This window comes from Podarcis muralis, chromosome 13 (assembly GCF_964188315.1).
Source record: "Podarcis muralis chromosome 13, rPodMur119.hap1.1, whole genome shotgun sequence".
Classification (NCBI taxonomy): domain Eukaryota; kingdom Metazoa; phylum Chordata; class Lepidosauria; order Squamata; family Lacertidae; genus Podarcis; species Podarcis muralis.
The window spans coordinates 54,320,324-54,332,349 of NC_135667.1; the positions used below are offsets into that span (position 1 = coordinate 54,320,324).

At 45.1% G+C, this 12,026-nt stretch overlaps 1 protein-coding gene across 5 annotated transcripts in view; it reads right to left on the reverse strand.

Annotated features, from left to right (window-relative positions):
* GRB10 (growth factor receptor bound protein 10) overlaps positions 1 to 12,026 on the reverse strand; it is a 90,900-nt gene that overhangs the window by 11,277 nt on the left and 67,597 nt on the right. For all 5 annotated transcript variants that reach the window (XM_028703025.2, XM_028703026.2, XM_028703029.2 and 2 more), the window contains 7 exons: positions 11,384 to 11,499; positions 8,842 to 8,916; positions 7,149 to 7,286; positions 5,985 to 6,095; positions 4,471 to 4,569; positions 2,499 to 2,576; positions 1,325 to 1,441 (listed from right to left, as the gene is read on the reverse strand). In XM_028703025.2, the coding sequence (XP_028558858.2) occupies positions 1,325 to 1,441; positions 2,499 to 2,576; positions 4,471 to 4,569; positions 5,985 to 6,095; positions 7,149 to 7,286; positions 8,842 to 8,916; positions 11,384 to 11,499 (734 nt within the window). The remainder of the gene's footprint in view (positions 1 to 1,324; positions 1,442 to 2,498; positions 2,577 to 4,470; positions 4,570 to 5,984; positions 6,096 to 7,148; positions 7,287 to 8,841; positions 8,917 to 11,383; positions 11,500 to 12,026) is intronic.

The following is a 12,026-nucleotide window of genomic DNA, read 5'->3' on the forward strand; positions in this document are numbered from 1 at the left end:
ATGTTTCAAACAGAGGGGACAGCACCTCAGCTCTCCTGGGGAAGACATACCGTATTTTTCGCCCTATAGGACGCACTGGCCCATAGGACGCACCTCGTTTCTTTTTTTTGGGGGGGGGGGGGGAATGAATTAAAAAAAATTATTTCCCCCCCAACCGCGGGGCTGGGACAGGGGAAGCCCGAGCTTCCCCCGACCCCAGCCCCCAGAACAGGCTGCTATCCACAAGCCTTGCGAGCCCGGCGGCAACTCCCCCCGGGCGCACAAGGCTTGCGGACACCTGCCCAAAGTACGGGGCATCCTCCGGAGGGCGCCCCGTGCTTCGGGCTGCAGGCAGCCGCCCGCAAGCCTTGGGAGACCGGCGGGAACTCCTGCGGGCTCCCAAGGCTTGCAGATAGCTTCCTGAAGCCTGGAGAGCGAGAGGGGTTGGTGCACACCGACGCCTCTCGCTCTCCAGGCTTCAGCGAAAACCTGCATTCGCCCCATTTTCCACATTTCCCTTTCATTTTTGGAGGGGGAAAAGTGCGTCCTATAGGGCGAAAAATGCGGTATATGACCCCTTCATGTGATGGGCGTGTCCAAGACATACGTCTCACGTATGTGTATAACCTTGCTGCCCTTCTGAAACAACACTTGGCACACACCCATGCTCATTTTACTGTGAATACAGTGGTACCTCGGGCTACATACGCTTTAGGTTACATATGCTTCAGGTTACAGACTCCACTAACCCAGAAATAGTACCTCAGGTTAAAAACTTTGCTTCAGGATAAGAACAGAAATTGTGCTCCGACGGCGCGGCAGCAGCGGGAGGCCCCATTAGCTAAAGTGGTGCTTCAGGTTAAGAACAGTTTCAGGTTAAGAACAGACCTCCAGAACGAATTAAATACTTAACCCGAGGAATGACTGTACTGCAGAATGGAAAACATGTCAGGAAGCTATTGCAAGGTCTACCAAAATATTGAGTTTCTGCAACGTGCTACTGCTTCCCCACTGCTTCTGGTAATGTCACAAGGAATTCAAACCGTGTGGATTCTGGCTGGCAAATATAGCTGCCACCTCACCAGCAACTTGGGAGAACCAGGAGCTCTGACACGGAAATTCGCGGTGCTTCCAGTCTCCACTCACATGATCAAATTCCTTCAGACATTCCCGCCACCAGCCACATCACAGCGGCTCCCATCCCACTTCTGACAATGTTAAGCCAGTTGCTCTTTTCTCAGACCCTTGTTCCTAAATGAATTTCCCGCCGGTGGCCGTGACCACTACGCTGCCATGGCCATGGGAGGTTATCAGTCAGCAAGTGCGAAGACGGAAGCTCCCTTACCCTCCAAGCATAGCCTTCCTCCAGGGCGGCACTCTGTGCTTCTGCTGGGTTTTCAATAACTCTTCCTATTTGTCCGGAAAAATCCATTGCTACTAAGGAATTTTCAGACACACTTCTCTGAAAGGAAAATTGGTTTAATGGCATTACCTAGAAAAGGTAACTACTGGTTACTTTTATTATTTTCGCATGCTCCTCCAACCCTTCTCCAGATTGTCAGTTTTTAGAGACTGGGGTTTTTTTTTAGCTTGCCATAGGCAGATGTTGTTCTGCTGGGCCAGGAGAATAAGAAACGTAAACATGGTTTTGGTGATGGGTTTTCACTGCGCAAAGCTTTCGTTCATAAGTTCAGCACAAACAGTCGGGCCTGGTGAGCATTTAAGGTTCCCAACCCTAATTTGCGGGTTGCCATCTGACTGGATTTTGTTCTGATCCTGATCTGATTTTAGGATGCATTTTAACTGATTGTCTGATTTTATGTTAATGTGTTATACATTTGACGTTAGCCGGTTTTGGCTGGGGAGGGTGGGGTATAAATAAAAATTATTATTATTATTATTAATGTGCTTTTACCCACTAAGGGGGGGGAGTGCTTTTTAAACCAGCCTTTCTCAACCTTGAGTTCCCAGACGTTGTTGGGACTGCAACTCCCATCGTCCGCAGCCAGCAGAGGTAGCAGTCAGGGATGATGGGAGTGGTGATCCAACCAACAACTGGGAATCCAAGCCTTGAACTTGAGGAGCAACCAGAATTAGGCTATAAGCTGCTATGCTTCAGACAGCGGTGCTGATGAAACCATGGTGCCAGGCACAGCTTAGCACTTTCCAGGCAGTATAGTATAGATTTATTGCGGCCATTGGCCCATATCGAAAACAATACATCAAAATTTATCCAAAAACAATACAATTTAAACAGTTCCAAGTTAAAACACCCATATAAAACCAATTTTACTTCAGTTAAGTAAACACTATACACAATAAGCTCCCTCTATGTAAACCGCAATTCAAATCCATCAGATTTTGGGGGGTATGCCATCTTAGTTCTGGCACTACACTTTCCAGGCAATTGTATTCCTCTTGATCCGCATCTGGCAACTCCAAAGTCACTACTTGCGGGCAAGAAGCTTCTTGTTTAAACTCTGAGTTGACTATAACAGAACTTAAAATTATAAACTTACTATAGGAGTGGTGAAATGCGGAAGCGCGGCTTTTCTCTGTTGTGGAATTCTGTAGTTCTGGTACAGCAACATCCCATACTGCAGATTGTAGTGCGGGGGGAGAATAGACAGGTATTTATTTTCTTTATGTATGTTGGTTTATTCAATTCTTTAATTAACCCCCCTTCACCAATAGGTCCCAGGGAAGGTGGCATAATAATAAAACCATAAAGCACAATGGAAAACAATCAAACCACTAAAACACACAGAGCATGACCAAAAAAGTCACTTACAAGTAAGGTAAACAGCCACCTATTTCTGAAAGCCGTGATTAAAAGGTGCAGTGTTTTATGTCTCCTGTATACAGTACACCCAGAGCTGGAGCCACCTCTAAAAGGCAGTGAGTTTCAAAGTGGGGAGGGGGGCACCACAGAAAATGCCCTCTTGCACCTCTTGTTGAAATAGCTCTGTAGTAATGATGACGGCAGGGTGATCAGTTCCAGGTTGTCAAAATGGGTCTGAGGGATAAACTTTCCTCTTGGAGTCTGTGCAGGGGTGCACCTAGGGGCTGGCCAGGTTAGCCCTTGCCAAGGTTGCAGGCCTGGTGTGTGTGTGCAAAAAGCAAGCCTCTGCACTCTGGCTCAGAGCGGCTAGGATCCTGCCTAACTGTGTTCTTCCCCCCAGGCCACTCCTACAGGTGAAGAAGAAGAAGAAGAAGAAGAAGAAGAAGAAGAAGAAGAAGAAGAAGAAGAAGAAGAAGAAGAGGAGTTTGGATTTGATATCCCACTTTATCACTACCTGAAGGAGTCTCAAAGCGGCTAACATTCTCCTTTCCCTTCCTCCCCCACAACAAACACTCTGTGAGGTGAGTGGGGCTGAGAGACTTCAAAGAAGTGTGACTGGCCCAAGGTCACCAAGCAGTTGCATGTGGAGGTGCGGGGAAGCGAACCCAGTTCCCCAGATTACAAGTCTATCACTCTTAACCACTACACCACACTGGCTCTCCCAGTGAGGCACCCAGGCTCCACTGGGTGCCTCAGGGAAGGAATCTGGAAGGGTACAAGGGTACAGGGAATACATCTCCTTGCCAAGGGTGCAAGGGAGCCTAGGTATGTCTCTGGGTCTGTGACTAGAAGTCAGTCACCACAGAGAGGCAAGAACAGAAGGTCACCAATATTTGTTTATTATGCCGTCAAAATGCAGATTGGAATCAACATAGCACTACGGGGTGTAGCTTATTGGGCTGCCCCTTCAAGTGGTAAAGTAACTTGTTAATTAATAACTTGGGAACCACCAAGTTCTTACCAGCAGCAGACAGATTCCCATTCAAGTCTGTTGGGGGTCCGCATGGGGCCGAGCTGAACTGGCTAATCTCCTTCAGGCTGAGGGCCACAGTGACCCAAGGCCAACTCTATGAGGTCCACATCTCAAATTGGGCATGTCCAAACGTTGAAAGTGGGCATGATGAACCGCAGTTATCTTTCAAAACACTTTCCCATCAGCTATTCTACACTATTTTACATTTTCTTTTCATTCCTTATTAAATTGTGTGTGTGTGTGTGTGTGTGTGTGTGTGTGTGTGTGTATAAATATAATATGAACAAATATTGTGGAGTTGGGGCTCCACAAAAAACAGCGTGGCATCATAGTATCACAGCAGGGACCCTGCTACAACAGTAAGAGTTTTGTTTAACTGTTTTTTTTTAAAAAAAATTTAAAGAATGAAACATTTTGGAGAGTCCTGGGAGTGACAAAATCTTACTGCTGGCTATAGTTTGTGGGTTATTGACCCTTGGGGTGGAAGGAAGAGCAAGACTCATCATACCCATCTGAATGATTCCAAGTTCATGCTTTTATAATGGTTGTTGACCACATACACGATTTGCAGACCATTTGGGGGCCACTGTGATTGCATCAGCCGCCTGCTGATGGCTTGCGATGGCCTTCACCTGAAGGCCACCATAAATGTAAACTGGCCCCAAGACTAAGGTACCTTGAGGAGCCTAAAGGCAGTCATCCAGCACGTCCTGCTCTGCTCGTCATCCGCACACAGAAACCTCAATTCTTTTGTTTCACTTCTCATTCGGTTGGGCTACAAAACAAAGACAAAACAGAACTTATTCTCACAGCAAAGGCAACCAACCATGATCCATCCTACAAGGCAAGTAAGGGCTATTATCCCCTTTTCACAGATGTAGGAGCAGAGGCCAAGAGTGCTGGCTTGCTGACATCATTTAATAGGTTTAGAGTTCAGGTGTGATTTGAGATTTGCTTGTGGTTAAGCTCTTTCCTCGCTAACCATGTCCTGTATCCATGGAACTACCTTTTTCTGAGTCATTCCTGTGACGCCATCGTAAGTCAATCCTTGGCTTAGCTCAGAATGGCATGTGAGCAAGAAGGGCAGGGGGAACACTGAGCAGCTCCCAGCTCCTGCACCTTTGTGTGGTCCCAGTAAGCCATTGTTTAGCTTACTGTGTCATGACAACCAGGGCAATATAAGAGACAGCGCTGGGAAGCTAAGCCTGGGGAGCTCGTTCCTCTGATGTATCTCACTCTATTTTAAGAGCAGCAGCTGTCACGGCACAAGCATTTAGCAAGTGGGGCTGACACAAACCACTCAGATCAAAAAAGGGATCTGGGCTTAAACGCGATAAACCTGATCTTGGATCATCTTTCCTAGTAGGTCCTGACAAAGAGAAAATCCGCAAGATAACTGAAACTGTAATGTTATTTTTAAAACTACGTGATATGGAATAATAGAATTGTAGAGTTCAAAGGGACTCTGTGGTCCAACCCCCTGCAATGCAGGAAACTCAGCTAAAGCATCCATGGCAGGGGGCCACCCAACCTCTGCTGAAAAACCTCCAAGGAAGAAGAGTCCACAGCCACGTAGGAGTTTTAACATTTCTAAGTACAAACAAAACTATCTACTATAACCGGAGGGATTAAAAAGGTAAAGGACCCCTGACAGTTAAGTCCAGCTGCAGATGACTCTGTGGTTGCATTGCTCATCTCGCTTTACTGGCCGAGGGAGCCGGCATTTGTCCACAGACAGTTTTTCCAGGTCATGTGGCCAGCATGACTAAGCCGCTTCTGGCGAACCAGAGCAGCGCACGGAAACACCGTTTACCTTCCCGCCGGAGCGGTACCTATTTATCTACTTGCACTTTTGGGTGTGCTTTCGAACTGCTAGGTTGGCAGGAGCTGGGACCAAGCAACGGGAGCTCACCCCGTTGCAGGGATTCAAACTGCTGACCTTCCGATCGGCAAGCCCTAGGCTCAGTGGTTTAGACCACAGCACCACCCGCGTCCCTCTAAAGTAGCGGTTCTCAACCTGAGGGTCCCCAGATGTTGTTGGACTACAACGCCCATCATCCCTGAGCACTGGCCTTGCTAGCTAGGGATGATGGGAGTTGTAGTCCAACAACATCCGGGGACCCAGAGGTTGAGAAAGGCTGCTCTAAAGGTAAAGGACCCCTAACAGTTAAGTCCAGTAGGAGGGATTACCTTTATACAAAATCCATAATCTGTAGGAGCATTGTGGAGCTTCTTGCCTGCTACCAGTGAGAAAACGTTGCTATCTTCAAGGTCTGCTAACAACTGCAGGTGCCTTGGTTCCTATGGGAAGGGTTGCAAAGGTTAATGATACAGTTTTAGGGCACTTCAACTGGCCCATTTCCTGAAAGTAAAGGTACAGCCATACGAGGCCAGTGAAGACACTCTAAAGGGTTATTGATACAAAAGTCACCATGTAATTGTACAAGACCACGAACCATTCCACATCCAACATGAGATACAATGATTTAAAAATCCGTTTCTTTGGCTGCAGCGAACTGGTCTGGATACCTGTGGCATTTCACTGACCATCAATATACTAAAGCACAGTATTGGGTGCTTCATAAACTGTAGTCAGTCCACCTCTTTTTACGTTGCATTGCACATCCCCTTCCCCATATGAAGCACATACACCTTAGAATATCTGATGGAGACCAAAGACCTCAACGTTCAGAGATTCAAGCCAGTGATACTGCAAAACAGGACCCGCTCTGTCATGGAATGCACACCTCCGCTTTTAGGAAAAGCTCTGAAGACCCTTGTGTCTTGGAAGTTCTTCTCTGCTTCTGCGCATGCGCGTGACATCATTTTGAGCATCTGCGCATGCGTGAAACCCGGAAATAACCCGTTCCGCTACTTCCAGGTCGCTGCGGTACATATCCTGAGAGAACGTAACCTGAACCGAACGTAAGAGGTATGACTGTATATTTTAAATTGTTGTCAAATGCCAGCATTGGTGTCCAAGCTTTTTTCAAAGAGGGCCAGATTTAATGAAGTGAAGGGCCATGAGGGCCGACCATCATACTGGATTAGGCCCCCGAAACAGACTTTGGACATGCCTGCGAGTGCCAGAAAGGCAGATTGAAAGTATTTTAGAAACTCTTATCACTTTAAAATAACAGTTATGAGCAATGGATAAGATATATATTTTTAACTTAAGACTTTGACTTTAACTCGAATTGAGATCATCAAGAAGTGTACCACTTAATGGGTTTGTTCTAATGGGGCGTGTGCAAAAGAGCTTTCCTGTGGATTGTGCTCAATAATTTTTTTTTTAGAAGAGGTGCCTTCAAAGCATAAAGCCTACCTTTGTTAAACTAACCTAAGTGAAATTACCTTTGAAGACCCTTTTGTAGAGCAGTAAAGTCCAGATCTCCTCAGGCAAGCGTACTGCTTCTTCCAAGACTTCCTCCCCTGTTCTTTCACATGCAAAAATCCTTGGATTTCAGGACAGCTATTTGAGTTTAAAAAATTCTGTTGGAGATTAAATGAAAATGCATGAGACACTAATTGGAAATTCAAGACTTGTTGGAAAAGGACCACCTTAAACTGATAGCCCAGTACTTCAATAGAAATATTTGGTATTTCAGTATAATTCATTGGCAGGCTAATTATAGACTGATATAGGAGATAATTAATATGATATATGGAAAAGTAGAATTTAATGAAAACAATTGGGGACTATGCAAAATAACTGAAAGATATAAGACATTAATTTAATGATTTGAGAGACTTTTGTGGGGGTAGGAGCTTGCAGTATATATCAACATGCCTAAATAGTAGAGGCCTATACAGGTTAATAAGAGTGCTATTTAAATAATTTTAAATAAGCATAAAACATCATTAAATGTAGATATAGATGCTGTGGAGGCTATGAAAAAGATGTTTAAAAATAAATGTAAAAATGTAAATGATAATACTTTTTAAAAAGAATGAATATTTAAACTGAAATAACAAAAGCAGATAAAAATAAAGTGAATAAATTTATAAAAATGAAAGCAAATCAAGAAAAAAACAAATAGGAATTTAAAATAAATAGTCTCTTTCTCTTATTATACTTCAGAAGAAATAGTAATGAACTTTGCGTGAGAAACTTCCAATAGAAAAATAGATGGGATTTTTTTAAAAAAGCAGAGAAGATATTCCTAAACTATTACTAAAACTTAGTAAGAATTTAAATTGGACAGAGATTTTTAGCTGATCATGCCAAACCCAGCATAGTAAAACAGAAATGAGAATTGGAAACTTTGGTTGCAATCCAACCTGGCTGCAATGGGGACTGGATTCAGCAATACCCTCCTACACCCATGTAAGATATGTCTGCCAGAGAGGGAGATGTCCAGCACAAGAAACGAGGCGCATGGCAGGAGCAGGTAACACCAGAACCAAACTGGACTATGTTAAGCCATCTAAAGCGTGGTATAACTTACACTTACACTTCTCCACAGACATCAGTAGGAAGGACCCAGTCCTCAAAACCTGCCAGCCACACCCACACTGCTGAGGATGCTCTCTGGATACAGAGCAACTCCAACAAGCACACCGCCACCAGGATATAGACCAGGAATGCTCCATCCTCAGTTCCCATCTTGCCTCTCACAGTGCACCATGCTGCCCGCATGGATGCCTTTGTGTAAGGACCTTTCTGTCCTTTGGTGACATCCATAATGTGATGCTTGAGAAAGCCACTGTACTCTGCTTAAGGAGTGGGCTGACTCTGGCTCCCAGCCTGAGCCTCAAGAGATCTTGCAGCCCTAGTTAAACAACTGGGTTCTGTGAGTTTGCCACCCTCCAAAGGAATCAACGGCTTTATCATATCCTGTTTCTGTTACCCTTTCCCCCCCATAATGGAAGTAAAAACGGTAACCTCTGAATAGGCCTAGAATATTTTAAACATAAATGCTGAGATTTTATTGAATCAACAATACAGTATCAATTCAGCTAGCCTTGAAGTATGCATCTGCAGACCCAAACTCATCAATTCAGTTTCTTAACATGGAAAACTACTCCCAACTCTACTTCAGCCTACCTGTAAAAGCTGTGACTGTGGAATGCAGCCGTTTGACTGCTGACACCAAGCAACCATTTGTTCTGGAAAAAAGTTCTGGGGAGTGTGAGGAAGAGAAAGAAAAAAGGCGACAGGGTAACATGATGGCATCAGGATGCTTCAAACCTCTTTTGAACACAGAATGAACTTCCTCTGAAACAGACACCTCCCATTGTCCCTGCCCACTGGTCATTCTGGAGAGGGCTGATAACAGAGTTCACCAAAATCTGGAGACCTAGCTGAATGAAGTATGTCACTCACTGGTTAATATATTGATAGAAGTATGGAAAAATAGAACAAGACAAAGATTAGGTAAAGGGACCCCTGACCATTAGGTCCAGTCGTGACCAACTCTGGGGTTGCAGCACTCATCTCGCTTTATTGGCTGAGGGAGCCGGCGTACAGCTTCCGGGTCATGTGGCCTGCATGACTAAGCCGCTTCTGGAGAACCAGAGCAGTGCATGGAAACGCCGTTTACCTTCCCGCCGGAGTGGTACCTATTGATCTACTTGCACTTTGAGGTGCTTTCGAACGGCTAGGTTGGCAGGAGCAGGGACCGAGCAACAGGAGCTCACCCCATCGCGGGGATTCGAACCACCGACCTTCTGACCAGCAAGCCCTAGGCTCAGTGGTTTAGACCACAGCGCCACCCGCGTCCCTTAAGACAAAGATTAGTGTAAACCAAACTTCCCCAAGTGTTCAGCTCTGGAAGTCTTAATCTCTGGAAGCTACAATTAAAGACATCTTAAGATAATGTGTAGGGTGCCTCCCTTAATCATAACTACCTAGCCCTCACATATCTGGGATCAGGGCTTCCAGGTCAGAGAACACAACTTTTGCAAAGGTATAAATCCATTTTAAGAAGGTAAGCATCAGTGCTCAATGCTTTCAAGTCCAATGCGCGGCATCTCCTTTTCTGGCATAGCAGCTCACAGGACTGCATCAAATCTGGATCATGTGCAGAGGAGGATCAAGGATCTGGAAACCAAGCCTTATGAGGAATGGTTGAGGGAGCTGTGTATGTTTCACTTGGAGAAGAAAAGGCTGAGAGATGACATAATAGCCATCCTCAAATATCTGAAGGGCTGTCACATGAAAGATGGAGCAAGCTTGTTTTCTGCTGCTCCAGAGGACAGGACCCAAAGCAATGGATTCAAGTTACAAGGAAAGAGACTGTGACTAAACATTAGGAAGACCTTTCTGACAGTAAGAGCTGTTCAGCTGTGGAATGGACTACCTCAGAAGGTGGTGGGCTCTCCTTCAAGGCAGGTTTTCAACAGAGGCCGGGTGGCCCTCTGTCAGAGGCCATCTCTAGTTGTAATTCCAGCACTGCGGAGGATTACACTGGAGGGCTCTTGGAGACCCTTCTAATTTGAGAAGTCTAAAAGTCCCAGAACCAGTATGCCAGGCTTCCTCAACCTCGGCCCCTCAGATGTTTTTAGCCAACAACTCCAATGATCCCTAGCTAGCAGGACCAGTGGCCAGGGATGATGGGAACTGTAGTCTCAAAACATCTGGAGGGCCAAGGTTGAAGAAGCCCGCAGTATGCAAACAATGTTTGACTCCTGTGCTTTTGCCATGCAAGGGCATTTGTGCAAGGCTTGTAATGATCCCATAAATACTCAAAGGCACATCTTAAGCGATTCAAATATTTAATTTAACTAGGCTTAACTTTTGTGGAAGAATGGGCTGAGAAACAGATAGTCCATTTGCCTCAAATGGTATTATTTGCTTCACAAATGAGGAACAAGCTTTATGATATTCAGAGCCATTGTCAGTAAAACCATGCAGCTTGTTTTGAGGTGATGGATGATGACCAGTGATGGATGATGACCAAGTGAATTTATGAAATTGCCTTATACAGGGTTAGAGCATGTAATTCCATATTCTCTGCTTTGACTGGCAGTAGCTCTCTAGGGTCTTTCCCAGCCCTCCTGAGATCCTGCTAAATGGAGTTGCCAAGGATCAAACTGAGAACCTCTTGCATCCAAAGAATTTACTTAACAAATGAGCAATGCCCCCTCTGGAAGAGATGGATGGGTGCCTTTTCACAAGACTAGTTGTTGTTGTTTAGTCGTCTAGTCGTGTCTGACTCTTCGTGACCCCCTGGACCAGAGCACACCAGGCACTCCTGTCTTCCACTGCCTCCCGCAGTTTGGTCAGACTCATGTTTGTAGCTCCGAGAACACTGTCCAACCATCTCGTCCTCTGTCGCCCCCTTCTCCTTGTGCCCTCCATCTTTCCCAACATCAGGGTCTTTTCCAGGGAGTCTTCTCTTCTCATGAGGTGGCCAAAGTATTGGAGCCTCAGCTTCACGACTAGTTAGCATTCCTTATTACTACTAGTTATTCTGCTGGGAGTTATTCTACATATATGTTATAAGAATCTTTCATATTATTGCTATGATACCATCTAGTGTTTTAAAACCCAATCCAAATTATACAGTGTAGAAGGCACATGGAGAAGGCATCTCGCCCCCCCACCCCAGACCACAGACGTTATGAAAAAACAACAGGATACTCACCACAGGATTCTTAAAAAATTCATATTTTGCATAGTTCTTCCTGAACAAAAATTTACTTTCACTTCCCATTGTAGACTCAACTTGAACAACATGTTCATGATCTTCTAAGCACCTCTCTGAGAACAGAAAATAAAATATAATATTTTGAATTAGTAAACAGTGGAAGCAAGTTTGTGCTCCTGTGTGTGCGCGCACACATGCAAACCCAGCACATATAAATAAAGGACATGGACCGTGTGCCCAAGAATGCAGCAAACATTCCCTTCCGGCTGTAAGCTAAAGAAGATTGGTATGTCCATTACTGATCTTCCCACTGAGTAGCTGCTGATAAATTTCTAAGAAATGCCAAGGTTTCCCAGAATATACTGGGAAAACCAATGTTCTAAAACAGGCCACTAGCTCAGATGTTAGGAGCTACCCAGTATCACACAAATGGTCCTCCCCATCTCTCCTTCCAAGTATTAATTCAGGAAGGCCCCAAAACTTCTGCCTAACAATGTGGTTATATGAGTGCTGTTACCTATTATTTAATATTGCAGAAGAAATAGCCAAGTTTGGTAGTCAATGTGCGGGTGAAGCATAAATGGGGTTACTCTGCTAACCACAGTTAAGAGGTGTATGTCAGGTGGGGGCCGGGTGGGGC